The 23,832-nt window shown below is 67.1% G+C and overlaps 6 protein-coding genes across 10 annotated transcripts; all 6 read right to left on the reverse strand.

Annotated features, from left to right (window-relative positions):
• Positions 1 to 377: 377 nt before the first annotated feature.
• On the reverse strand, positions 378 to 23,782 carry LOC310890818 (uncharacterized protein). The gene is made up of 27 exons (XM_083853138.1): positions 23,497 to 23,782; positions 23,065 to 23,189; positions 22,886 to 22,992; positions 22,616 to 22,809; positions 22,384 to 22,545; positions 22,198 to 22,298; positions 21,307 to 22,117; positions 21,090 to 21,217; positions 20,914 to 21,023; positions 20,642 to 20,832; positions 20,323 to 20,565; positions 19,964 to 20,244; positions 19,675 to 19,887; positions 19,312 to 19,599; positions 19,020 to 19,234; positions 15,515 to 15,644; positions 15,237 to 15,393; positions 4,862 to 5,041; positions 3,728 to 3,955; positions 3,478 to 3,605; positions 3,301 to 3,410; positions 2,117 to 2,316; positions 1,784 to 2,026; positions 1,423 to 1,697; positions 1,122 to 1,334; positions 948 to 1,050; positions 378 to 865 (listed from the first exon to the last, which is right to left on the reverse strand). The coding sequence occupies exons 1-27, from the start codon at positions 23,684 to 23,686 to the stop codon at positions 486 to 488; spliced, it is 5,706 nt and encodes a 1,901-aa protein (XP_083709264.1). The 5' UTR covers positions 23,687 to 23,782; the 3' UTR covers positions 378 to 485.
• LOC310890822 (uncharacterized protein) lies at positions 3,942 to 4,852 on the reverse strand. The gene is made up of 3 exons (XM_083853144.1): positions 4,655 to 4,852; positions 4,408 to 4,590; positions 3,942 to 4,325 (listed from the first exon to the last, which is right to left on the reverse strand). Exons 1-3 carry the CDS (start codon positions 4,763 to 4,765, stop codon positions 3,960 to 3,962), a joined length of 660 nt encoding a protein of 219 aa, XP_083709270.1. The 5' UTR covers positions 4,766 to 4,852; the 3' UTR covers positions 3,942 to 3,959.
• Positions 5,195 to 12,362, reverse strand: LOC310890819 (guanylate-binding protein 2-like). Of its 3 annotated transcripts, XM_083853141.1 has the most exons (10): positions 11,188 to 11,410; positions 7,552 to 8,140; positions 7,302 to 7,429; positions 7,125 to 7,234; positions 6,853 to 7,043; positions 6,534 to 6,776; positions 6,175 to 6,455; positions 5,886 to 6,098; positions 5,523 to 5,810; positions 5,195 to 5,444 (listed from the first exon to the last, which is right to left on the reverse strand). In XM_083853141.1, exons 2-10 carry the CDS (start codon positions 7,799 to 7,801, stop codon positions 5,232 to 5,234), a joined length of 1,917 nt encoding a protein of 638 aa, XP_083709267.1. In that variant the 5' UTR covers positions 7,802 to 8,140; positions 11,188 to 11,410; the 3' UTR covers positions 5,195 to 5,231. The 3 variants fall into 3 exon arrangements, with proteins under 3 accessions (XP_083709267.1, XP_083709265.1, XP_083709266.1); XM_083853139.1 differs by lacking the exons at positions 6,853 to 7,043; positions 7,125 to 7,234; positions 7,302 to 7,429; positions 7,552 to 8,140; positions 11,188 to 11,410 and adding exons at positions 11,438 to 11,628; positions 11,710 to 11,819; positions 11,887 to 12,362; XM_083853140.1 differs by lacking the exons at positions 6,853 to 7,043; positions 7,125 to 7,234; positions 7,302 to 7,429; positions 7,552 to 8,140; positions 11,188 to 11,410 and adding exons at positions 11,438 to 11,538; positions 11,710 to 11,819; positions 11,887 to 12,357.
• Positions 12,433 to 15,149, reverse strand: LOC310890821 (guanylate-binding protein 1-like). Its single transcript, XM_083853143.1, has 9 exons — positions 14,799 to 15,149; positions 14,531 to 14,658; positions 14,354 to 14,463; positions 14,082 to 14,272; positions 13,763 to 14,005; positions 13,404 to 13,684; positions 13,120 to 13,332; positions 12,757 to 13,044; positions 12,433 to 12,679 (listed from the first exon to the last, which is right to left on the reverse strand). Exons 1-9 carry the CDS (start codon positions 14,971 to 14,973, stop codon positions 12,473 to 12,475), a joined length of 1,836 nt encoding a protein of 611 aa, XP_083709269.1. The 5' UTR covers positions 14,974 to 15,149; the 3' UTR covers positions 12,433 to 12,472.
• Positions 15,251 to 16,241, reverse strand: LOC310890824 (guanylate-binding protein 4-like; the record flags this gene model as incomplete). 3 transcript variants are annotated; one of them, XR_014577323.1, is made up of 4 exons in its annotated part: positions 15,262 to 15,393; positions 15,543 to 15,644; positions 15,723 to 15,852; positions 15,929 to 16,241. XR_014577323.1 is itself a non-coding variant. In XM_083853147.1 (3 exons), 2 exons carry the CDS (start codon positions 16,239 to 16,241, stop codon positions 15,737 to 15,739), a joined length of 429 nt encoding a protein of 142 aa, XP_083709273.1. In that variant the 3' UTR covers positions 15,251 to 15,644; positions 15,723 to 15,736. The 3 variants fall into 3 exon arrangements, 2 of the variants coding, with proteins under 2 accessions (XP_083709273.1, XP_083709272.1); XM_083853147.1 differs by having other exon boundaries at positions 15,251 to 15,644; XM_083853146.1 differs by having other exon boundaries at positions 15,253 to 15,852.
• LOC310890820 (guanylate-binding protein 1-like) lies at positions 16,270 to 18,975 on the reverse strand. The gene is made up of 9 exons (XM_083853142.1): positions 18,646 to 18,975; positions 18,378 to 18,505; positions 18,196 to 18,305; positions 17,924 to 18,114; positions 17,605 to 17,847; positions 17,246 to 17,526; positions 16,957 to 17,169; positions 16,594 to 16,881; positions 16,270 to 16,516 (listed from the first exon to the last, which is right to left on the reverse strand). The coding sequence occupies exons 1-9, from the start codon at positions 18,818 to 18,820 to the stop codon at positions 16,310 to 16,312; spliced, it is 1,836 nt and encodes a 611-aa protein (XP_083709268.1). The 5' UTR covers positions 18,821 to 18,975; the 3' UTR covers positions 16,270 to 16,309.
• Positions 23,783 to 23,832: the final 50 nt, after the last annotated feature.

The following is a 23,832-nucleotide window of genomic DNA, read 5'->3' on the forward strand; positions in this document are numbered from 1 at the left end:
CGCGCCGCCGCCACGTGGGGGCGCGCCGCGGGCGCGACGTCACCGCTGGCTGGGGCAGCACCGGGCGGGCTCCCCTCCGGTGGCAGCCGGGAGGTCACCGCCGGGGGGGCGGGGAGCGGCCCGGGGGGACGGGGAGCGGCCGGGGGGGCGGGGAGTATCCCGGGACGGGGCGTGGAGCGGCCGGGGGGCGCTCTGGGGTGTTGGCGGCACCTCCCGGAACCGGGGTGGGGGCGGGCAGGGGACTCCTCCCCGGCGTTTCCGGCACAGGGCGAGGCCGCGGTGGCGCCGGGAAGGAAGGAGAGGAGCGGAAGGCGCCGGCGGAGCCCTCCGGACGCCCCCCCCCCCCCGGGCAGAGGGTGAAGCATGGGCAGAGGAGCTGTATGAAAGCTGCTTTATTTGGCACGGGAACGGCGGCTGCCGCGGCCACGCACGCGGCACGAGCGTCGCTGCCCCACGGCGGCGGCGGCGGCACCCCGGCACGCCGCCTACTCGAGGGACTTGTTGTTGAGCAGGGTGGCCACCTGGCACGCGGCGTGCAGGGCCACCTGCAGGGTCTTGCAGATGTGTCCCACTATGTCTTGGGTTTTGAGCGACTGCCGCAGGCTGGCCACCTCGTCCTCCAGCAGCTTGGCCCGCTCGCTGAAGCCCTGCTTCAGCAGCCGCTCCTGCTCCTGCAGCTTGGCCTCCATGGCCCGCTTGATGTCCTCCTGCGTGTTCAGTGCCTCCGCCTTAAGCTTGGCCTCCAGCATCTTCAGGCTCTCCTGGTAACTGCGCTCCTGGTCGGCCAGCAGCAACTCCAGCTGCTTGTTGCGCTCCTCCGCTGCCTTCTGCGCCTGCCCCAGCAGCTCCGCCTGCTGCATTTGGTCTTGGAGGGGGACAGGGATATGAGGGGAGGCTGTGAGTCAGCCCCAGGGGCCGCAGGGATGCAGCGGGGCCACGGCACTCACCTGCCAGATGCTTCTCGACCTCGGTCAGCGCGTTGTCCGCCTTCAGCACCGCCTCGGCCTCCGCCTTGCGCCCCTCCAGGAACTTGTCCAGCATCTCCTCGGCCTGCAGGGCCCCAGGGGGGTGAGGGAACAGCCCTGAGCCCCCCTCCCTGAGCCCCGCAGCGCCGTTCTCACCTTGATGCCCTTCCTCGGGGCTTCCCGGTAGGCGTCCACCAGGCGCTGCCGGTCGGCCTGGTAAGCGCGGTAGCCGCGGGGCTGGGCGTAGGTGCCCTGGGCCAGGTTGATGTCGAGGGGCTGGGCCAGCTCGGCCAGCAGCTCTTGGCAGCGCGTGCGCGACGCCTCCTCGTTCTGCTGCAGCAGCGACCCGTACTTGGCGTGGAGCTCCTCCTGCGGGCACCGGGACGGCGTCAGCGCCGCGGCAGGGCCGACGGGGCCGGGAACGCCCGGCGAGGGACCGCGGGGCGCTGCCACGCACCATCAGCTTGAGCTGGTACTGCTGGTCGCGGTCGCGGAAGGCGCGGTGGTGGAAGACCGCCAGCGCCTGCTGCAGCCACCGGTTGTGTTCCTCCGACAGCTCGTGCTGCTCAGCCGGCAGCACCACCCCCTGCATGCCATTGCGGTACTCGGCCAGCGCCTCCGCCACCGCCACCTCGTTCTCGCTCGCCGCCACCGCCGCCGTCGTCCCCTCCAGGCAGGGCACGCGCCCGCTAGTGATGGTCTCCAGGTAGCTCTGCACCACCGTGCTGAACGCTGCGGGGAGCGGTGCAGAGAGGCACGGTGAGGCCACACCACCGCCGCCAAGCCCTCGTTCCCCCCGCCGCCGCGCCCCCACTCACTGCGGCCGTTGAGCTCCGCGCCGTCCTGCAGCTGCTTGGGCCTGGAGGAGGCCAGCACGTGCTGGCAGAAGCGCTCCACCTGCACCAGGAAGCTGCGCTGTAGCGCCGCCTCGGGCAGCTCCTCGGGCCGGCCCTGCTGCTCCGCGCCCACCGGTGGCGGGAAGACGAAGCACTTGCGCGTGGGGAAGTAGTTGCGGATGCACTGCCGCGTGGTGTTGTACTCCACCGCCTGCCGCCCGTAGCCTGCACGGGGAAAACGGGGGGCACCGTGAGCCCCGTTACCACCGCGCCGTCACCGCCGCGTCCGTGCCGCGTCCTCGCTCGCTAGCTCACCCTGCTTCAGGGCCAGCGCCCGCTCCAGGTACTCGTCCTCGGTGATGGAGCGCCCGTCCGCCTGCAGCTCCAGCGTGAAGTCGCGCACGGCCCAGACGAAGTCGGGGAAGAAGCGCACGAACTCGCTGTCCTCTGCCTCACCCGCCCGCTCCCTGTCGCTGGCCCGCGTCCGGATGAAGGCCGTCAGCTCTGACACCAGCCTGGTGCCCGGTGAGGAACCCAACGGACATCGACGGGGACCCCAAGCCCGGCCTCGCCCCCCAGATCATCCAGCCCTCCTGCCCCAAACCCCACAGCTGGGCCCCAAACACCCCGTGTCCCCCCCAGGCCCCACGTGTACCCACCCAAACCCCAGTTTCCCCACAAATCCCGCGGCTCCGCCAAATCCCACAGCTTCACCCTGAATCCTCATCACCCCCCAAGTCCTGTGTTCCCCCAAATCTGACGTCCCCAAAAATCCCACATCCCCCCGTTAAAATTTAAGCCCCAGATCCCCTTAAACCCCACACTTTCAGCCCAAGTCCTGTCCCTGCCCAGATCCTGTGGCCTCAGCCTAAATCCCTCGTCCCTTCTAAGTCCCACAGCTTCACCCCAAAACCTGTATCCCCCCAATCCCTTATCACCTTAAACCCCACAACTGCACCCTAAATCTCGCATTGCCCCCTAAATCCTGCATCCCCCCCAGATCCCCAAACTGCAGCCTAAATCCTACATTGCCCTGTTAAACCTTAAAGCCCAAATCCCCCAAAATCTGACATTCCCCCACCCCAAAACACCCCCCTAAGCCCCACAACTTCACCCTAAATCTTACACTGTCCCCTAAATCCCGTACGCTCCCTAAACCCCACGACTTCACCCTAAATCCTGCATTGCCCCTTTCAACCTTTAACCTCCAACCCCCCCCCAATATCCGAAATCACCCCCAACCCCAAAACGTCACCTTAAAACTCACATCCCCCTAAACCCCACAACGCCACCCCAAACCCTACAACATCCCCGTAAACCCACAACATCCCCCAAACCCCACAACTTCACCCCAAACCCCACAACATTCCCCAAACCCGGCTCCCCTGTTAACCCATAAGCCCCAAATCCCATTAAGCCCCCCCAACCCCCCCGAACTTCCCTTAACCCCCCCCGAATCCCCCCAAAACGCCGCTCGCCCCTGTGCCAGCACTGGATACTCGAGGTTCTCCAGCGCCTGCTGGTCGATGGTGCCGAGGCTGTTGTACACCAGGGTGCTGGAGAGCAGCAGCGCCAGCGTGAAGATCCAGGCGTCGTTGCGGCTGTCGCCCTGCAGCCGGGGGGAGTCGTCAGGGCCGGATCCGAGGGTCCCGCGACCCCCCCGGCCCCGCACCCACCTTGTTGGGGTCCCCCAGCCCCTCGGTGTCCAGCAGCACCAGGGTGGTGTCGGGCCAGCGTGGGTGTGGCAGGCACCACATCCAGATCCCCTTGGTCTGCGCCTGCACCGTGGGGCCCAGAGCGAAGCCTGCGGGGCCAGGAGGGGGTGTGAGGGCGAGCGGGACCCTCCAGCCCCGTTAATCCTCCGTTAACCCCCTCGTTAACCCTGTAAATCCCCCGTTAACCCCGTTAAATCTCCTGTTATCTCACCGGTGCGCCGCTGTGCCAGCCGGTTCATGAGGAAGGACTTGCCGGTGCGGTAGGGCCCCGCGATGGCCACCACCACCACGGGCTGCCCGATGGCGCGCAGCACCTCCAGCGCCGCGGGGTTGGCGCTCAGCACCCCGTCGGCCCCATTCTCCACCAGGCACAGCGGCTCCTGCATTGCTGCTCCGAGCACAGACGGAAATGAAACCAAAAGCAGCAGCACGGGTAATAAAGGTCAGCAGCCCCCCCTCGTCCTGCCCCCGGCTGACTCATCAGGGAGGGCGGCAGCTCCCCGGCCCTTTCCCGCATTCCCTCGTCTTCTGGGAAACCGAAAACTGGAGGCAGAATGGAGGAATTTATTGGGGTTGCACTGTGGTCGCACCAGGCGCCGTATCAGCATCAGGGCCCCCGACAACGCGACCAACGCGACAGACAACAGGCCCGGCAGGAAGGGGTCGGCGACGGAGCCGAGCCCATCCAGCGCCCTTTGGATCCACGACCCCTTCTTGATCTCCTCCTTCTCCTTCTCCAGCTTCTTGATCTGCTCCCGCAGCGCCTCAGCCTCGCGCTGGAAGCCTTCCTTCAGCAGCGCCTCCTGCTCCTGCGGCACACGAAGTGGGCTCAGCGCCGTCACCGCGCTCTCCAGGCACAGCACCCCGCTGCTGGCGGTGGCCGCCACGTACTGCTCCGCCAGGCTCGCCAGCACTGCCAGGAGCCGATACCGCTGTGCCCGCCCCGACCCCCCGGTACCCGAGGTGCTGCAGCGCCGGCTGGTCGATGGTGCCGAGGCTGTTGTACACCAGGGTGCTGGAGAGCAGCAGCGCCAGCGTGAAGATCCAGGCGTCGTTGCGGCTGTCGCCCTGCGTCTGGGCGCGGGGTCATCAGGGCTGGATCCGGGGATCCCACCGCCCCTCCTGGCCCCGCACCCACCTTGTTGGGGTCCCCCAGCCCCTCGGTGTCCAGCAGCACCACAGCGGTGTCAGCCCAGTGAGGGTGTGGCAGGCACCACATCCAGATCCCCTTGGTCAGCGTGTGCAACATGGAGCCCAGGGCATAGTCTGCAGGGCCGGGAGGCCGTTAACGTCATTAACCTCCTCATTAGCCCCATTAACCTCCTCATGAACCCGGTTATCTCACCGGTGCGCCGCTGCGCCAGCCGGTTCATGAGGAAGGACTTGCCGGTGCGGTAGGGCCCCGCGATGGCCACCACCACCACGGGCTGCCCGATGCCGCGCAGCACCTCCAGGGCCCTGGCGTTGGGGCTCAGCACCCCGTCGGCCCCGTTCCATACCAGGCTCACTGGTGTCTCAACGGCGGCTCCAAGCAAAAAAACGAAACCGAAAGCGACGGCACAGGTAGAAAAAAGTCAGCGGCCCCACCTTGTCCTGCCCCTAGCTGCCTCACTGGCAAGTTCAGCAGCTGTTTGGCCCATTCCCACGTTCCCTCACTTCCCAGGAAAACCAAAGCCGGTGGCAGCACAGAGAAATTTATTGGGGTTGTGCCAAGGTTATATGCGCCGTAACTTCCGCAGGAGCCACGGCACTCCGTAAGATAGAAGACTCGGCAGGGAAATCTCGGCGACATGCAAGAACCCGTCCAGCGCCTTTTGGCGCCACGACGGCTTCTTCATCTCCTCCTTCTCCTCCTGCAGCTTCTTGATCTGCTTCCACAGCTTCTCAGCCTCTTGCTTGAAGCCTTCTTGCAGCAGCGCCCGCTGCTCCTGTGGCACACGGAGGGGGCTCAGCACCACTGCAACAGCCCCCGGCACTGCCACCACCACGGTGCCCCCATTGCCTGCCTGCAGCTTGTGCTCGATGACGCGCTCCTGCTCCTCCAGCATCACCCGCTGCTCCTGCCGCAGCCACTCCTCCAGCTGCCGCTTGTGCTCCTCGAAGGTGTGTTGCTGCTCCTCCAGCCGTGCCTCGGCCGCCTCCTCAGCCTCCTTTGCCGCTGCCGTCGCCGCTGCCGCCACCGCCTCGCTGGCCACCCGCTCCCTCTCGCGCTCCGACAGCTGCTGGTCGGCCGCGCACAGCGCCCGCGCCAGCACCTCGCGCTCCCGCAGGAACTCCTCCAGCACCGCCGCCGCCTGGTGGGCGCAGCCGTCAGGGTGCTAGCGCCACCAGCACGGGCACCGCGCATATGGCACCGGAACCGCGCTCACCTTCACCCCCTTGCCGGGCCGCCGGTCGTACTCCTCCATCAGCTCCCGCAGGCGCTCCTGGAAGCGGCGCGAGCCCCCCGGCACGGCGTACTCCCCGCGGTCCAGGCGCTGCTCCACGTCCTGCCACAGCTCCCGCAGCACCGCGCGGCACCGCTCCGCCGAGGCCGCCTCGTTGCGCCGGCAGAACTCCTCCTTGGCCGCCTCCAGCTCTTGCTGCCGGGGTGACGCGTGGCTCAGTGCGCAGGAGGACGCCGCGCGCTTTGCCGCACCGCGCCATGCCGGGACTCACCATCAGCTGGCCCTGGTAGCGTTGCTCCTTGTCAGCAAAGACGCGCGCCATGAAGAGGGTGAGGGCGCGGCGTTCGCAGCGCCGGTGCACGTCCCCCAGCGCTTCCTGCGAGGCCGTGGGCAGCTTCAGCTCCCGCTCCATGCCCTGCTTGTACTCAGCCACCGCCGCCGCCACCGCTGCCGTGTTCTCGGCCGCCGCCAGCGCCGTCACCGTGCTCTCCAGGCACAGCACCCCGCTGCTGGCGATGGCCGCCACGTACTTCTCCGCCAGGCTCGCCAGCACTGCCAGGAGGCAATGGCGGTGTCACCCCCCTACGGCACCTGAACGGGGCCGCCCGTCCCCGCACCGCCGCCACTCACTGCTGCCCGTCACCGCCTGCCGCCCCGGCAGCGCCTTCACCGGGGCCTTGTCCCAGATGTGCCGGCAGAAGGCGTCGGCCTGCCGCAGGAAGCCGGGGCGCAGCTGCCCCTCGTCGAGCTCCTCCAGCCGCGTCATCGCCTCAACCTCGGCCGGCGGTGGTAGCACAAAGCACTTGCGCTCGGGGAAGAAGTCGCGCAGGCAGCACCGCAGCTCATTCTGCTCCTGCACCACGCGGCTGCTCCCTGCGGTGCGAGGAGTCCGTCAGGATGCGGCCCTATGGCGTCACCGTGCCCGAACGCCGTGGTGCCGCCGCCGTACCGGGCTGCAGGCGCAGCGCTTGCTCCAGGTACTCGTCCGCTGTGATGCGCCGCCCGTCCTGCGACAGCTCCAGCACGAAATCCCGCACGGCCCAGACGAAGCCGGGGAAGAAGCGCACGAAGTCAGCGGCCGCCGCGTCCCTGCTATCCCCCGCCCGCACCTGCACGTGCTCCGTCAGCGCCGTCACCACCCTGCGGGGAGCGGTGGCACCATCACCGCGATGCCACGGTGACAGCACCAACACCATTGTGCCCACCCCGACCCCCCGGTACCCGAGGTGCTGCAGCGCCGGCTGGTCGATGGTGCCAACGCTGTTGTACACCAGGGTGCTGGAGAGCAGCAGCGCCAGCGTGAAGATCCAGGCGTCGTTGCGGCTGTCGCCCTGCAGCCGGGGGGAGTCGTCAGGGCCGGATCCGAGGGTCCCGCGACCCCCCCAGCCCCGCACTCACCTTGTTGGGGTCCCCCAGCCCCTCGGTGTCCAGCAGCACCAGGGTGGTGTCGGGCCAGCGTGGGTGTGGCAGGCACCACATCCAGATCCCCTTGGTCTGTGGCTGCACCGTGTGGCCCAGGGGAAATCCTGTGGGGCCAGGAGGTGGCGTGAGGGCGAGCGGGACCCTCCAGCCCCGTTAATCCTCTGTTAACCCCCTCGTTAACCCTGTAAATCCCCCGTTAACCCCGTTAAATCTCCTGTTGTCTCACCGGTGCGCCGCTGCGCCAGCCGGTTCATGAGGAAGGACTTGCCGGTGCGGTAGGGCCCCGCGATGGCCACCACCACCACGGGCTGCCCGATGGCGCGCAGCACCTCCAGCGCCGCGGGGTTGGGGCTCAGCACCCCGTCGGCCCCGTTCTGCACCAGGCACAGCGGCTCCTGCATTGCTGCTCCGAGCACGGACGGAAATGAAACCAAAAGCAGCAGCACGGGTAATAAAGGTCGGCAGCCCCCCCTCATCCTGCCCCCGGCTGACTCATCAGGGAGGGCGGCAGCTCCCCGGCCCTTTCCCGCATTCCCTCGTTTTCCGGGAAACGCAAAACTGGAGGCAGAATGGAGGAATTTATTGGGGTTGCACCGCGGTCACAACACGCGCTGTATCAGCATCAGGGCCCCCGACACTGCAACCCGCTCCAGGCCCGGCAGGAAGATGTCGGCGACGATGCCGAGCCCGTCCAGCGCCCTTCTGCACCACGACGGCTTCTTCATCTCCTCCTTCTCCTCCTGCAGCTTCTCGATCTGCTTCCGCAGAGCCTCAGCCTCTTGCTTGAAGCCTTCTTGCAGCAGCGCCCGCTGCTCCTGTGGCACACGGAGGAGGCTCAGCACCACTGCAACAGCCCCCGGCACCGCCACCACCACGGTGCCCCCATTGCCTGCCTGCAGCATGTGCTCGATGACACGCTCCTGCTCACAGTATCACAGATTTCTAGGTTGGAAGAGACCTCAAGATCATTGAGTCCAACCTCCGACCTAACACTAAGTACTCCACTAAACCATATCGCTAAGCTCTACATCTAAACGTCTTTTAAAGACCTCCAGGGATGGTGACTCCACCACCTCCCTGGGCAGCCCGTTCCAATGCTTAATAACCCTTGCGGTAAAGAAGTACTTCCTAACATCCAACCTAAAACTCCCCTGTCGCAACTTTCGCCCATTCCCCCTCGTCCTGTCACCAGGCACGTGGGAGAATAGACCAACCCCCACCTCTCTACAGCCTCCTTTAAGGTACCTGTGGAGAGCGATAAGGTCGCCCCTGAGCCTCCTCTTCTCCAGGCTGAACAAGCCCAGCTCCCTCAGCCGCTCCTCGTAAGACTTGTTCTCCAGACCCCTCACCAGCTTGGTCGCCCTTCTCTGGACTCGCTCGAGCACGTCCATGTCCTTCCTGTAGCAAGGGGCCCAAAACTGAACACAGTACTCAAGGTGCGGCCTCACCAGAGCCGAGTACAGGGGCACAATCACTTCCCTAGCTCTGCTGGCCACACTGCTTCTTATACAGGCCAGGATGCTGTTGGCCTTCTTGGCCACCTGAGCACACTGCTGGCTCATATTCAGCCGACTATCCACCAATACTCCCAGGTCCCTCTCGGCCAGGCAGCTTTCCAACCACTCATCTCCCAGCCTGTAGCGCTGCTTGGGGTTGTTGCGCCCCAGGTGCAGGACCCGGCACTTGGCCTTGTTGAACTTCATGCAGTTGACCTCAGCCCATCGCTCCAGCCTACCCAGATCCTCCTGCAGAGCCTTCCTGCCCTCGAGCAGATCGACACACGCACTTAGCTTGGTGTCATCTGCAAACTTACTGAGGGTGCACTGGACGCCCTCATCCAGATCATTGATAAAGATATTAAAGAGGACCGGCCCCAGTACCGAGCCCTGGGGGACTCCACTAGTGACCGGCCTCCAACCAGATTTGACTCCATTCACCACAACTCTTTGGGCCCGGCCATCCAGCCAGTTTCTAACCCAGCGAAGTGTATGCCAGTCCAAGCCCCGAGCAGCCAGTTTCTTGAGGAGAATGTTGTGGGGAACGGTGTCAAAAGCCTTACTGAAGTCAAGGTAGATCACATCCACAGCCTTCCCCTCATCCACCAAGCGCGTCACTTGGTCATAGAAGGAGATCAGGTTCGTCAAGCAGGACCTGCCTTTCATAAACCCATGCTGACTGGGCCTGATCGCCTGCTTGCCCTGCAAGTGCCGCGTGATGACCCTCAAGATAATCTGCTCCATGAGCTTCCCTGGCACTGAGGTCAAACTGACAGGCCTATAGTTCCCCGGGTCTGCCCTGCGGCCCTTCTTATAGATGGGCGTCACATTGGCTAGCCGCCAGTCAACTGGGACCTCCCCCGATAGCCAGGACTGCCGATAAATGATGGTAAGCGGCTCGGCCAGCTCCTCCGCCAGTTCTTTCAGTACCCTCGGGTGCATCCCATCCGGCCCCATCGACTTGCGCACATCCAAGCTCCGTAGCAGGTCGCCAACCCTTTCCTCATGGATAGCGAAGGCCACATCCTGCTCCCCATCCCCTTCCACCAGCTCAGGGCACTGGGTATCCAGAGAACAACCGGTATTGCCGCTAAAGACTGAGGCAAAGGCGGCATTAAGCACCTCAGCCTTTTCCTCATCCTTAGTAACTAGGTTTCCCCTCGCATCCAGTAAAGGATGGAGATTCTCCTTAGTCCTCCGTTTCGCGTTGATGTATTTGTAAAAGGATTTTTTGTTGTCTTTAACGGCAGTAGCCAGGTTGAGCTCCAGATGAGCTTTGGCCTTTCTAATTTTCTCCCTGCACAACCTCGCTACATCCTTGTAGTCCTCCTCAGTGGCCCGCCCTTTTTTCCAAAGATTATAAACCCTCTTTTTTCTGCTAAGCACAAGCCGCAACTCTCTGTTGAGCCAGGCCAGTCTTCTTCCACGCCGGCTCGTCTTTGGACACGTGGGGACGGACCGCTCCTGTGCCATCATGATTTCCTTCTTGAGGAGCGCCCAGCCTTCCTGGACTCCTCTGCCCTTCAAAACCGCCTCCCAAGGGACTCGGCCAACCAGCGTCCTGAGCAGCTCAAAGTCAGCCCTCCGGAAGCCCAATACAGCAGTTTTACTGGTCCCCTTCCTGGCCTCGCCAAGAATAGAGAACTCTACCATTTCGTGGTCACTCTGCCCCAGACAGTTTCCGACCACCACATCTCCCACCAGTCCTTCTCTGTTTGTGAAGAGAAGGTCTAGCGGGGCACCACCCCTGGTAGGTTCGCTGACCAGCTGTGTCAGGAAGCTATCTCCCACGCTCTCCAGAAACCTCCTAGACTGCTTTCTCTGTGCCGTGTTGTGTTTCCAGGATATGTCCGGGAAGTTGAAGTCCCCCACGAGGACAAGCGCCGACGATTTTGCAACTTCTGTCAGTTGCCTATAAAACTCCTCATCCGTCTCCTCATCCTGGTTCGGCGGTCTATAACAGACCCCGACCAGGATGCTAGCCTTGCCGGCCTTCCCACGGATCCTAACCCACAGGGATTCAACCTTATCATTCCCAGCCTGGAGTTCCACAACATCAAAAGATTCTCTGATGTAGAGAGCCACGCCACCACCCTCTCTGTGCTGCCTGTCCCTCCTGAAGAGCCGATAGCCAGGCATTGCAGCACTCCAGTCGTGGGAGCGGTCCCACCACGTCTCCGTGATGGCAACCAAGTCGTAGCCTGCCTGCTGCACAGTGGCTTCCAGCTCCTCCTGTTTGTTACCCATGCTGCGTGCATTAGTGTAGATGCACTTCAGCTGGGCCATCGCCTTCTTCCCCGGCCTAGCCATTGTTTCCCCCGGCACAGCTCCAACAAGCCTTGTTTGAGCCCTGTCCCCCTTCTTACCTAGTTTAAAGCGCTCTCTATGAGTCCCGCCAGCTCCAGCACCGCCCGCTGCTCGCGCCACAGCCGCTCCTCCAGCTGCCGCTGGTGCTCCTCGAAGCTGCGCCACTGCTCCTCGTGCCACCATCAAAGGCCTTCGCGGCCTCAACCACCGCTGCCACCGCCACTGCTGCCACCGCCTCGCTGGCCACCCGCTCCCTATATCTCTTGCCGTGTCTCACCCTGATGCAACACCGCGGTGCCGCTGCCGTACCGGGCTGCAGGCGCAGCGCTTGCTCCAGGTACTCGTCCGCGGTGATGCGCCGCCCGTCCTGCGACAGCTCCAGCACGAAATCCCGCACGGCCCAGACGAAGCTGGGGAAGAAACGCACGAAGTCGGCCGCCGCCGCGTCCCTGCTATCCCCCGCCCACACCCGCACGCGCTCCGTCAGCGCCGTCACCACCCTGCGGGGAGCGGCGGCACCATCACCGCGATGCCACCGTGACAGCACCAACACCACTGTGCCCGCCCCGACCCCCCGGTACCCGAGGTGCTGCAGCGCCTGATGGTCGATGGTGCCGAGGCTGTTGTACACCAGGGTGCTGGAGAGCAGCAGCGCCAGCGTGAAGATCCAGGCGTCGTTGCGGCTGTCGCCCTGCAGCCGGGGGGAGTCGTCAGGGCCGGATCCGAGGGTCCCACGACCCCCCCCGCCCCGCACCCACCTTGTTGGGGTCCTCCAGCCCCTCGGTGTCCAGCAGCACCAGGGTGGTGTCGGGCCGGTACGGGTGTGGCAGGCACCACATCCAGATCCCCTTAGTCAGTGCATGCACATGGAGCCCAGGGCATAGTCTGAAGGGCCGGGAGGCCGTTAATGTCAACCTCCTCATTAGCCCCATTACCCTCCTCATGAACCCGGTTATCTCACTGGTGCTCCGCTGCTCCAGCCGGTTCATGAGGAAGGACTTGCCGGTGCGGTAGGGCCCCGCGATGGCCACCACCACCACGGGCTGCCCGATGCCGCGCAGCACCTCCAGCGCCGCGGGGTTGGGGCTCAGCACCCCGTCGGCCCCGTTCTGCACCAGGCACAGCGGCTCCTTCATGGCGCCTCCGAGCGCACAAATGAAACCAAAAGCGGCCGTATGGGCAGAAAGAAGTTGCCCCCCCCCCGCCACCCCGCCCACCCATCCTGCCCCAGGCTGACTCAGCAGGGAGGGCAGCAGCTCCTCGGCCCTTTTCCGCATTCCCTCACTTTCCAGGAAACCCGAAGCTGTTGGCACCACAGAGAAATTTATTGGGGTTGCACCAAGGTCACACCAGGCGCAGCAGCCGCAGGACCACTGGCACCACGGCCCGCCACAGGCCCCAGAGGCCGATGACAGTGCTGAAAAGATGCAGCGGGTTTTGGATCCACGATCCCTGCACGATCCCCTCCTTCTCCTCCTGCAGCTTCTTGATCTGCTCCTTCAGCTTCTCAGCCTCTTCCTTGAAGCCTTCCTTCAGCAGCGCCTCCTGCTCCTGTGGCACACGGAGGGGGCTCAGCACCACCTCAGTGGCCCCCAGCACCGCTGCCACCACAGTGCCCCCGCCTCTACCTTCTGCTTGTGGGCGATGATGCGCTGCTGCTCTTCTAGCATCGCCTGCTGCTCGCGCTGCATCCGCTCCTCCAGATCCTGCTTGTGCTTCTCGAAGCTACGCTGCTGCTCCTCCAGCCGTGCCTCGGCCGCCTCCTCAGCCTCCCTTGCCGCTGCCACGGCCGCCGCCGCCACGGCCTCGCTAGCCACCCGCTCCCTCTCGCACTCTGACAGCTGCTGGTCGGCCGCGCACAGCGCCCGCGCCAGCACCTCGCGGACCCGCAGGAACTCCTCCAGCACCGCCGCCGCCTGGTGGGCGCAGCCGTCAGGGTGCTAGCGCCACCAGCACGGGCACCACGCATATGGCACCGGAACCGCGCTCACCTTCACCCCCTTGCCGGGCCGCCGGTCGTACTCCTCCATCAGCTCCCGCAGGCGCTCCTGGAAGCGGCGCGAGCCCCCCAGCACAGCGTACTCCCCGCGGTCCAGGCACTGCTCCACGTCCTGCCACAGCTCCCGCAGCACCGCGCGGCACCGCTCCGCCGAGGCCGCCTCGTTGCGCCGGCAGAACTCCTCCTTGGCCGCCTCCAGATCTTGCTGCCGGGGTGACGCATGGCTCAGTGCGCAGGAGGATGCCGCGCACCGCACCGCACCCTGCTATGACCCACCTTCAGCTGTTCCTGGTACTGGTGAATGTTGTGCGTGAAGGCACGCTCCATGAAGAGGGCGAGGGCGCGATGCTCGCAGCGCTGGTGCACGTCCCCCAGCGCTTCCTGCGAGGCCGTGGGCAGCTTCAGCTCCCGCTCCATGCCCTGCTGATACTCAGCCACCGCCGCCGCCACCGCCGCCGTGTTCTCGGCCGCCGCCAGCGCCGTCACCGTGCTCTCCAGGCACAGCACCCCGCTGCTGGCGATGGCCGCCACGTACTTCTCCGCCAGGCTCGCCAGCACTGCCAGGAGGCAATGGCGGTGTCACCCCCCTATGGCACCCGAACGGGGCCGCCCGTCCCCGCACCGCCGCCACTCACTGCTGCCCGTCACCGCCTGCCGCCCCGGCAGCGCCTTCACCGGGGCCTTGTCCCAGATGTGCCGGCAGAAGGCGTCGGCCTGCCGCAGGAAGCCGGGGCGCAGCTGCCCCTCGTCGAGCTCCTCCAGCCGCGTCATTGCCTCGGCCTCGGCCGGCCGCGGCAACACGAAGCACTTGCGCTCGGGGAAGAAGTCGCGCAGGCAGTGCCGCAGCTCATTCTGCTCCTGCACCACGCGGCTGCTCCCTGCGGCGCGAGGAGGCCGTCAGGATGCGGCCCTATGGCGTCACCGTGCCCCAACACTGTGGTGCCGCCGCCGTACCGGGCTGCAGGCGCAGCGCGTGCTCCAGGTACTCGTCCGCGGTGATGCTCTGCCCATCCAGCGAAAGCTCCAGCATGAAATCCCGCATGGCCCAGATAAAGCCGGGGAAGAAGCGCACAAAGTTGGCCGCCGCCGTGTCACTGTCATCCTCTGCGCCCACCTGCACGCGCTCCGTTAGCGCCGTCACCACCCTGCGGGGAGCGGCGGCACCATCACCGCGATGCCACCGTGACAGCACCAACACCATTGTGCCCGCCCCGACCCCCCGGTACCCGAGGTGCTGCAGCGCCTGATGGTCGATGGTGCCGACGCTGTTGAACACCAGGGTGCTGGAGAGCAGCAGCGCCAGCGTGAAGATCCAGGCGTCGTTGCAGCTGTCACCCTGTGCCCGGGGGGGGTCGTCAGGGCCGGATCCGGGGTTCCCACGACCCCCCCGGCCCCGCACCCACCTTGTAGGGGTCCCCCAGCCCCTCGGTGTCCAGCAGCACCAGGGTGGTGTCGGGCCGGTACGGGTGTGGCAGGCACCACATCCAGATCCCCTTGGTCTGTGGCTGCACCGTGGGGCCCAGGGGAAATCCTGTGGAGCCAGGAGGGGGTGTGAGGGCGAGCGGGACCCTCCAGCCCCGTTAATCCTCCGTTAACCCCCTCGTTAACCCTGTAAATCCCCCGTTAACCCCCTTGTTAACCCCGGTAATTGTTAATCCCGCGTTATCTCACCGGTGCGCCGCTGCGCCAGCCGGTTCATGAGGAAGGACTTGCCGGTGCGGTAGGGCCCCGCAATGGCCACCACCACCACGGGCTGCCCGATGCCGCGCAGCACCTCCAGCGCCGCGGGGTTGGGGCTCAGCACCCCGTCGGCCCCGTTCTCCACCAGGCACAGCGGCTCCTGCATTGCTGCTCCGAGCACGGACGGAAATGAAACCAAAAGCAGCAGCACGGGTAATAAAGGTCGGCAGCCCCCCCTCGTCCTGCCCCCGGCTGACTCATCAGGGAGGGCGGCAGCTCCCCGGCCCTTTCCCGCATTCCCTCGTTTTCCGGGAAACCCAAAACTGGAGGCAGAATGGAGGAATTTATTGGGGTTGCACCGCGGTCACAGCAGGTGCCATATCAGCATCAGGGCCCCCGACACCGCAACCAACGCGACAGACAACAGGCCCGGTAGGAAGGGGTCGGCGACGGAGCCGAGCCCATCCAGCGCCCTTTGGATCCACGACCCCTTCTTGATCTCCTCCTTCTTCTCCAGCTTCTTGATCTGCTCCCACAGCGCCTCAGCCTCTTCCTTGGAGCCTTCCTTCAGCAGCGCCTCCTGCTCCTGCGGCACACGAAGTGGGCTCAGCGCTGTCACCGCGCTCTCCAGGCACAGCACCCCGCTGCTGGCGGTGGCCGCCACGTACTTCTCCGCCAGGCTCGCCAGCACTGCCAGGAGCCGATACCGCTGTGCCCGCCCCGACCCCCCGGTACCCGAGGTGCTGCAGCGCCTGCTGGTCGATGGTGCCGAGGCTGTTGTACACCAGGGTGCTGGAGAGCAGCAGCGCCAGCGTGAAGATCCAGGCGTCGTTGCGGCTGTTGCCCAGTGCCCCGGGTGGGAGTCATCAGGGCTGAATCCAGGAGTCCTGCGACCCCACGCAGCCCCGTACCCACCCTGCTGGGGTCCATCACAGCCCCTCGGTGTCCAGCAGCACCACGGCGGTGTCAGCCCAGTGAGGGTGTGGCAGGCACCACATCCAGATCCCCTTGGTCAGTGCGTGCACGATGGAGCCCAGGGCATAGTCTGCAGGGCCGGGAGGCCGTTAATGTCAACCTCCTCATTAGCCCCATTAACCTCCTCATGAACCCCGTTATCTCACCGGTGAGCCGCTGCGCCGGCCGATTCATGAGGAAGGACTTGCCGGTGCGGTAGGGCCCCGCGATGGCCACCACCACCACGGGCTGCCCGATGCCGCGCAGCACCTCCAGGGCCCTGGCGTTGGGGCTCAGCACCCCGTCGGCCCCGTTCTGCACCAGGCACAGCAGCTCCTGCATTGCTGCTCCAAGTGGGGAAACGAAACCGAAAGCGGACGCATGGGTAGAAAAAAGTCGGTGGACACCCCCCCCCCAACTCCGTCCTGCCCCCAGCTGACTCAGCAAGGAGGGCGGCAGCTGCTCGGCCCCATCCTGCATTCCCTAGCTTCCAAAGGAAACCCGAAGCTGGTGATACCACAGAGGAGTTTATTGGGGTTATGCCAAGATCACACCAGGCGCAGCAGTCGCAGGGCCACTGGCACCACGCCCCGCCCCACGTTCCACAGGCTGACCGCACCGCTGATGACATTCGCCACAGTTTGGATCCTCAACTGCTTCTGCATCTCCTTCTTGTCCTTCTCCAGCTTCTTGATCTGCTCCTTCAGCTTCTCATTTTCTTCCCTGAAGCCTTCCTTCAGCAGCGCCTCCCGCTCCTGCAGCAAACGAAGCGGGGTCAGCTCCGTCACCGTGGCCCCCAGCACCGCCGCCACCACAGTGCCCCCGCCTCTACCTTCTGCTTGTGGGTGAGGACGCGCTCCTGTTCCTCCAGCATCGCCTGCAGCTTGTGCTGCATCCGCTCCTCCAGATCCTGCTTGTGCTTCTCGAAGCTACGCCGCTGCTCCTCCAGCCGTGCCTTGGCCGCCTCCGCAGCCTCCTTTGCCGCTGCCACGGCCGCTGCCGCCACCGCCTCGCTGGCCACCCGCTCCCTCTCGCGCTCCGACAGCTGCTGGTCGGCCGCGCACAGCGCCCGCGCCAGCGCCTCGTGCTCCCGCAGGAACTCCTCCAGCACCGCCGCCGCCTGGTGGGCGCAGCCGTCAGGGTGCTAGCGCCACCAGCACGGGCACCGCGCATATGGCACCGGAACCGCGCTCACCTTCACCCCCTTGCCGGGCCGCCGGTCGTACTCCTCCATCAGCTCCCGCAGGCGCTCCTGGAAGCGGCGCGAGCCCCCCAGCACGGCGTACTCCCCGCGGTCCAGGCGCTGCTCCACGTCCTGCCACAGCTCCTGCAGCACCGCGCGGCACCGCTCCGCCGAGGCCGCCTCGTTGCGCCGGCAGAACTCCTCCTTGGCCGCCTCCAGCTCGTGCTGCCGGGGCGATGCACGGCTCAGTGCGCAGGAGGACGCCGCGCGCTTTGCCGCACCGCGCCATGCCGGGACTCACCATCAGCTGTTCCTGGTACTGGTGAATGTTGTGTGTGAAGGCACGCTCCATGAAGAGGGCGAGGGCGCGATGCTCGCAGCGCTGGTGCACGTCCCCCAGCGCTTCCTGCGAGGCCGTGGGCAGCTTCAGCTCCCGCTCCATGCCCTGCTGGTACTCAGCCACCGCCGCCGCCACCGCCGCCGTGTTCTCGGCCGCCGCCAGCGCCGTCACCGTGCTCTCCAGGCACAGCACCCCGCTGCTGGCGATGGCCGCCACGTACTTCTCCGCCAGGCTCGCCAGCACTGCCAGGAGGCAATGGCGGTGTCACCCCCCTATGGCACCCAAAGGGGGCCGCCCGTCCCCGCACCGCTGCCACTCACTGCAGCCCGTCACCGGTGGCTGCCCTGACAGTGCCTTCACCGGGGCCTTGTCCCAGATGTGCCGGCAGAAGGCGTCGGCCTGCCGCAGGAAGCTGGGGCGCAGCTGCCCCTCGTCGAGCTCCTCCAGCCGCGTCATCGCCTCGGCCTCAGCTGGCGGCAGCATCACGAAGCACTTGCGCTCGGGGAAGAAGTCGCGCAGGCAGCGCCGCAGCTCATTCTGCTCCTGCACCACGCGGCTGCTCCCTGCGGCGCGAGGAGGCCGTCAGGATGCGGCCCTATGGCGTCACCGTGCCCCAACGCCGTGGTGCCGCCGCCGTACCGGGCTGCAGGCGCAGCGCGTGCTCCAGGTACTCGTCCGCGGTGATGCGCTGCCCGTCCTGCGACAGCTCCAGCACGAAATCCCGCACGGCCCAGACGAAGCCGGGGAAGAAGCGCACGAAGTCGGCGGCCGCCGCGTCCCTGCTATCCCCTGCCCGCACCTGCACCCGCTCCGTCAGCGCCGTCACCACCCTGCGGGGAGCGGCGGCACCATCACCGCGATGCCACCGTGACAGCACCAACACCACTGTGCCCGCCCCGACCCCCCGGTACCCGAGGTGCTGCAGTGCCTGATGGTCGATGGTGCCGAGGCTGTTGAACACCAGGGTGCTGGAGAGCAGCAGCGCCAGCGTGAAGATCCAGGCGTCGTTGCAGCTATCGCCCTGCGCCCGGGGGGAGGGGGTCATCAGGGCCGGATCCGAGGGTCCCGTGACCCCCCCTGGCCCCGCACCCACCTTGTAGGGGTCCCCCAGCCCCTCGGTGTCCAGCAGCACCAGGGTGGTGTCGGGCCAGCGTGGGTGTGGCAGGCACCACATCCAGATCCCCTTGGTCTGTGGCTGCACCGTGTGGCCCAGGGGAAATCCTGTGGGGCCAGGAGGTGGCGTGAGGGCGAGCGGGACCCTCCAGCCCCGTTAATCCTCCGTTAACCCCCTCGTTAACCCTGTAAATCCCCCGTTAACCCCCTTGTTAACCCCGGTAATTGTTAATCCCGCGTTATCTCACCGGTGCGCCGCTGCGCCAGCCGGTTCATGAGGAAGGACTTGCCGGTGCGGTAGGGCCCCGCGATGGCCACCACCACCACGGGCTGCCCGATGCCGCGCAGCACCTCCAGCGCCGCGGGGTTGGGGCTCAGCACCCCGTCGTCCCCGTTCTGCACCAGGCACAGCGGCTCCTGCATTGCTGCTCCGAGCACAGACGGAAATGAAACCAAAAGCAGCAGCACGGGTAATAAAGGTCAGCAGCCCCACCTCGTCCTGCCCCCGGCTGACTCATCAGGGAGGGCGGCAGCTCCCCGGCCCTTTCCCGCATTCCCTCGTTTTCCAGGAAAGCCAAAACTGGAGGCAGAATGGAGGAATTTATTGGGGTTGCACCGCGGTCACAACACGCGCCGTATCAGCCGCAGGGCCCCCGACACCGCGACCCGCGCCAGGCCCGGCAGGAAGATGTCGGCGACGATGCCGAGCCCGTCCAGTGCCCTTCTGCGCCACGACGGCTTCTTCATCTCCTCCTTCTCCTCCTGCAGCTTCTCGATCTGCTTCCGCAGAGCCTCAGCCTCTTGCTTGAAGCCTTCTTGCAGCAGCGCCCGCTGCTCCTGTGGCACACGGAGGGGGCTCAGCACCACTGCAACAGCCCCCAGCACCGCCACCACCACGGTGCCCACACGCCTGCCTGCAGCATGTGCTCGATGACGCGCTCCTGCTCCTCCAGCACCGCCCGCTGCTCGCGCCACAGCCGCTCCTCCAGCTGCCGCTGGTGCTCCTCGAAGCTGCGCCGCTGCTCCTCCAGCCGTGCCTCAAAGGCCTTCGCGGCCTCCGCCACCGCTGCCGCCGCCGCTGCCGCCATGGCCTCGCTGGCCACCCGCTCCCTCTCGCGCTCCGACAGCTGCTGGTTGGCCGCGCACAGCGCCCGCGCCAGCACCTCGCGGTCCCGCAGGAACTCCTCCAGCACCGCCGCCGCCTGGTGGGCGCAGCCATCAGGGTGCTAGCGCCACCAGCACGGGCACCGCGCATATGGCACCGGAACCGCGCTCACCTTCACCCCCTTGCCGGGCCGCAGGTGGTACTCCTCCATCAGCTCCCCCAGGTGCTCCTGGAAGCGGCGCGAGCCCCCCGGCACGGCGTACTCCCCGCGGTCCAGGCGCTGCTCCATGTCCTGCCACAGCTCCCGCAGCACCGCGCGGCACCGCTCCGCCGAGGCCGCCTCGTTGCGCCGGCAGAACTCCTCCTTGGCCTCCTCCAGCTCGTGCTGCCGGGGCGATGCACGGCTCAGCAGGCAGGAGGACGCCGCGCGCTTTGCCGCACCGCGCCATGCCGGGACTCACCATCAGCTGGCCCTGGTAGCGTTGCTCCTTGTCAGCAAAGGCGCGCGCCATGAAGAGGGCGAGGGCGCGGCGTTCGCAGCGCCCGTGCACGTCCCCCAGCGCTTCCTGCGAGGCCGTGGGCAGCTTCAGCTCCCGCTCCATGCCCTGCTGGTACTCAGCCACCGCCGCCGCCACTGCCGCCGTGTTCTCGGCCGCCGCCAGCGCCGTCACCGCGCTCTCCAGGCACAGCACCCCGCTGCTGGCGATGGCCGCCACGTACTTCTCTGCCAGGCTCGCCAGCACTGCCAGGAGGCAATGGCGGTGTCACCCCCCTATGGCACCCGAACGGGGCCGCCCGTCCCCGCACCGCCGCCACTCACTGCTGCCCGTCACCGCCTGCCGCCCCGGCAGCGCCTTCACCGGTGCCTTGTCCCAGATGTGCCAGCAGAAGGCGTCGGCCTGCCGCAGGAAGCCGGGGCGCAGCTGCCCCTCGTCGAGCTCCTCCAGCTCCTTCATTGCCTGAGGCTCGGCTGGCGGCAGCATCACGAAGCACTTGCGCTCGGGGAAGAAGTCGCGCAGGCAGCGCCGCAGCTCATTCTGCTCCTGCACCACGCGGCTGCTCCCTGCGGCGCGAGGAGGCCGTCAGGATGCGGCCCTATGGCGTCACCCCGCTGCAACACCGCGGTGCCGCCGCCGTACCGGGCTGCAGGCGCAGCGCTTGCTCCAGGTACTCGTCCGCGGTGATGCGCCGCCCGTCCTGCGACAGCTCCAGCACGAAATCCCGCACGGCCCAGACGAAGCCGGGGAAGAAGCGCACGAAGTCGGCCGCTGCCACGTCCCTGCTATCCCCTGCCCGCACCCGCACGCGCTCCGTCAGCGCCGTCACCACCCTGCGGGGAGCGGCGGCACCATCACCGCGATGCCACCACAGCACCACCGACACTGCCACGCCCGCCCCGACCCCCCGGTACCCGAGGTTCTCCAGCGCCTGCTGGTCGATGGTGCCGAGGCTGTTGTACACCAGGGTGCTGGAGAGCAGCAGCGCCAGCGTGAAGATCCAGGCGTCGTTGCGGCTGTCGCCCTGTGCCCGGGTGGAGTCGTCAGGGCCAGATCTGGGGGTCCCGTGACCCCCCGGCCCCGCACCCACCTTGCTGGGGTCCCCCAGCCCCTCGGTGTCCAGCAGCACCAGGGTGGTGTCGGCCTGGTGTGGGTGTGGCAGGCACCACATCCAGATCCCCTTGGTCTGCGCCTGCACCGTGTGGCCCAGGGGAAAGCCTGCGGGGCCAGGAGGGGGCGTGAGGCCGTTAACGTCATTAACCTCCTCATTAGCCCCATTAACGTCCTCATGAACCCCGTTATCTCACCGGTGCGCCGCTGCGCCAGCCGGTTCATGAGGAAGGACTTGCCGGTGCGGTAGGGCCCCGCGATGGCCACCACCACCACGGGCTGCCCAATGCCGCGCAGCACCTCCAGCGCCCGGCGGCTCAGCACCAGCCGCCCCCCGGCCTCGTTCCGCACCAGGCAGAGGGGGGCCCCCATCGGGCCCCCCTGGGGCTGCGGCACCGTCTCCGGCGTGTCCCCCGCTGCCGGGCCGGCGTCGTCCTGCCAGGGGCTGGCGCCATCGAGCCAGGCGACGGCGTCGTGTGGGTGGGTGGCGTCACCGTGCCACGTGTTGACGTCCCGTTGGGTGGCGGCGTCACCGCGCCAGATGTCAGCCATATCCTCTTCGGGGACGGTGTCACCGTTGCTCTGGTTGACGTCCCGTTGGGTGGCGGCGTCACCGCACCAGATGTCAGCCATATCCTCTTCGGGGACGGTGTCACCATTGCTCTGGTTGACGTCCCGTTGGGTGACGGCGCCACCGCACCAGATTTCAACCTCGTCCTCTTCCTTGACCGCGTCACCGTGCCACGCGTTGACGTCCCGTGGAGTGGCGGCGTCACCATACCACGCGCTGGCGATGTCCTCTTCCGTCACGGTATCACCGTGCTGCCCGTTGGCGTCCCGTTGTGACGCGGCGTCACCGTGCCTCGTGTCGGCGAGCTCCTGCTGCGTGACGGCGTCACCGTTGTCGCCCCATTTGGTGTCGGCCCCGCTCCACCACGCGTCAGCAGCATCCGGTTGTGCGACCTCTTCCCCGCGCCACAGCCTGGCGACGTCCTCGGCCTCATCCTGCTGCAGGCACAGCGTGGTGCTGAGCCGGGGGCCGCTCCCCTTCCCCCCGTATCCCCCCCACGTCCCCCCCACCACGGTACCTGCAGCGCCTCCACCTCCGCCTCCCGGCACAGCTGCGCCACCCGCAGCGGCTCGGCCCCGTGCAGCGCCTCCGCCACCCGCTCCGCCAGCGCCGCCAGGTCTGGGGAGGGGGGACACAAAACACTCGGGGGGGTGGGTGCCCCACAGCGCGCCCCCTCCCCAAATTCCCCCCCCCCCCCACTCACAGGCGCCGCCGACGCGCTCCCCGCTCAGCCCTGTCTTGGGGCCGCTGCTGAGGAGGTGGGCGCAGAGCTTCGGCAGGCCGCCGGCGCCGCCGGCCTCCAGGCGGAACAGCTTGTGCTCGGGGAACAGCGCGAGGACGCGGCGCGTCACCGGCGCCTCCAGGCCTGCGGGGACAGCCACAGTCACCGCGAGCGGCACCGGCGGCCCCGCGGGAACACCGGGGCGGCCGCGCACCTGGGGGGGCTCCCAGCGCCGCCCGCAGCTCGTGGCCTTCAGCCTCCAGCACGGCCTCGTCCTCGGGCGGCACGGCGGCGCCGCACAGGCTCCAGACGAAGGGCGGCAGCACGGCGCGCAGCAGCGCGCCTTCGTCCTCCTCGTCCTCCTCCTCTTCCAACAGCCGCAGGCGGCGCGGCAGCGCCTGGACGTAGCTGCGGGGTGTGAAGGAAAGAAAACGGGGCGAAAAGAGGCAGAAAAGGGCAAGAGGGAGGCGGAGGGGAAGGATACGTCAGGCGCTCGAGCTCCTCCTGCGGCTCGGCCGCGGCCCCGCTGCTGTAGACGAAGACGCTGGCAAGCAGCAGCTGCAGCACCAGGAGCTGCGGGAACCAGGGGTCCTGCGGGCACTGGGGGGTCACTGGGTGGCTCCACGAGCCCCCCCCCAACCCCCCCTGCCCTTCCTCCGGCACCTCCACATCGTCATCCTCGTCCCCCGGCACGGGGAAGCCGCCGGCGTCCAGCAGCACCAGCGCGTGGCCCGGCTGCGTCGGGTGCGGGCAGCAGCGCAGCCACAGCCCGGGGCTGCTGGGGAATGCTGGGGGGGGGGGGGTCAGAAAAAGCGGGGAGGGGGTCAGAAAATGCGGGGGGGGGGGTCAGAAAATGCGGGGGGGGGGGGGGGTCAGAAAATGCCGGGGGGGGGTCAGAAAATGCGGGGGGGGGGTCAGAAAAATTGGGGAGGGGGTCAGAAAAAGCGGGGAGGGGTCAGAAAAGCGGGAGGGGGGTCAGAAATGTGGGAAGGGGGGTCAGAAATGTGGGGAGGGGGTCAGAAAAAGCGGGAGGGGGTCAGAAAAAGCGGGGAGGGGGTCAGAAATTTGGGGGGGGGGGGGATTTGGGGTGGTTACCGCCGCCCGGCCCCGCCAGCTGGTCCAGCAGGAAGGATTTCCCGCTGCCCCTCGGCCCGAAGGCGGCCACGACGTGGACGGGGGCCGGCGCCCCCCGCAGGGCGCCCAGGGCCTGGGGGAAGAGCCTCGGGCCCCCCCGCGGCCCCCCCGGCGCCGCCAGCAGCAGCGGGACCGGCGGCGGTGCGGCCATGGCGGTCCCGGTCCCGGTCCCAGTCCCGGCTCCGCCTCCGGCCCCAGCCCCGGTCCCGGCCCCGGCCCCAGGGTTTCGGTTTCGGTTTCGTTTCCCCGCGCGCGCGGTGCACGCCGGGAGCGAGGTGGCTCCGCCCCCGCCCCCTC

This window comes from Anser anser (assembly GCF_964211835.1).
Source record: "Anser anser genome assembly, contig: HAP1_SCAFFOLD_524, whole genome shotgun sequence".
Lineage (NCBI taxonomy): Eukaryota > Metazoa > Chordata > Aves > Anseriformes > Anatidae > Anser > Anser anser.

Coding starts and splice junctions, on each gene's coding strand:
- LOC310890818 (XM_083853138.1), bottom strand. CDS start 23,686: ATGGCCGCACCGCCGCCGGTCCCGCTGCTGCTGGCGGCGCCGGGGGGG. Junction 22,546..22,615: donor GGCGCTGGGAGCCCCCCCAG/GTGCGCGGCCGC, acceptor CTGTCCCCGCAG/GCCTGGAGGCGCCGGTGACG. Junction 1,335..1,422: donor AGTACCAGCTCAAGCTGATG/GTGCGTGGCAGC, acceptor CGGTGCCCGCAG/GAGGAGCTCCACGCCAAGTA.
- LOC310890819 (XM_083853139.1), bottom strand. CDS start 12,264: ATGAAGGAGCCGCTGTGCCTGGTGCAGAACGGGGCCGACGGGGTGCTG. Junction 11,820..11,886: donor GGCTGGAGGACCCCAACAAG/GTGGGTGCGGGG, acceptor CCCCGGCTGCAG/GGCGACAGCCGCAACGACGC. Junction 5,445..5,522: donor TCATCGAGCACAAGCTGCAG/GCAGGCAATGGG, acceptor CGTGTGCCACAG/GAGCAGCGGGCGCTGCTGCA.
- LOC310890821 (XM_083853143.1), bottom strand. CDS start 14,973: ATGCAGGAGCCGCTGTGCCTGGTGGAGAACGGGGCCGACGGGGTGCTG. Junction 14,006..14,081: donor CGCGCTGCGCCTGCAGCCCG/GTACGGCGGCGG, acceptor CTCGCGCCGCAG/GGAGCAGCCGCGTGGTGCAG. Junction 13,045..13,119: donor GGCCCGGCAAGGGGGTGAAG/GTGAGCGCGGTT, acceptor TGCGCCCACCAG/GCGGCGGCGGTGCTGGAGGA.
- LOC310890822 (XM_083853144.1), bottom strand. CDS start 4,765: ATGTTGCACACGCTGACCAAGGGGATCTGGATGTGGTGCCTGCCACAC. Junction 4,591..4,654: donor GGCTGGGGGACCCCAACAAG/GTGGGTGCGGGG, acceptor CCCCGCGCCCAG/ACGCAGGGCGACAGCCGCAA. Junction 4,326..4,407: donor CTGGCGAGCCTGGCGGAGCA/GTACGTGGCGGC, acceptor CGTGTGCCGCAG/GAGCAGGAGGCGCTGCTGAA.
- LOC310890820 (XM_083853142.1), bottom strand. CDS start 18,820: ATGCAGGAGCCGCTGTGCCTGGTGCAGAACGGGGACGACGGGGTGCTG. Junction 18,506..18,645: donor GCTGGCGCAGCGGCGCACCG/GTGAGATAACGC, acceptor CTGGCCCCACAG/GATTTCCCCTGGGCCACACG. Junction 17,527..17,604: donor GCCACCGGTGACGGGCTGCA/GTGAGTGGCAGC, acceptor GCCTCCTGGCAG/TGCTGGCGAGCCTGGCGGAG.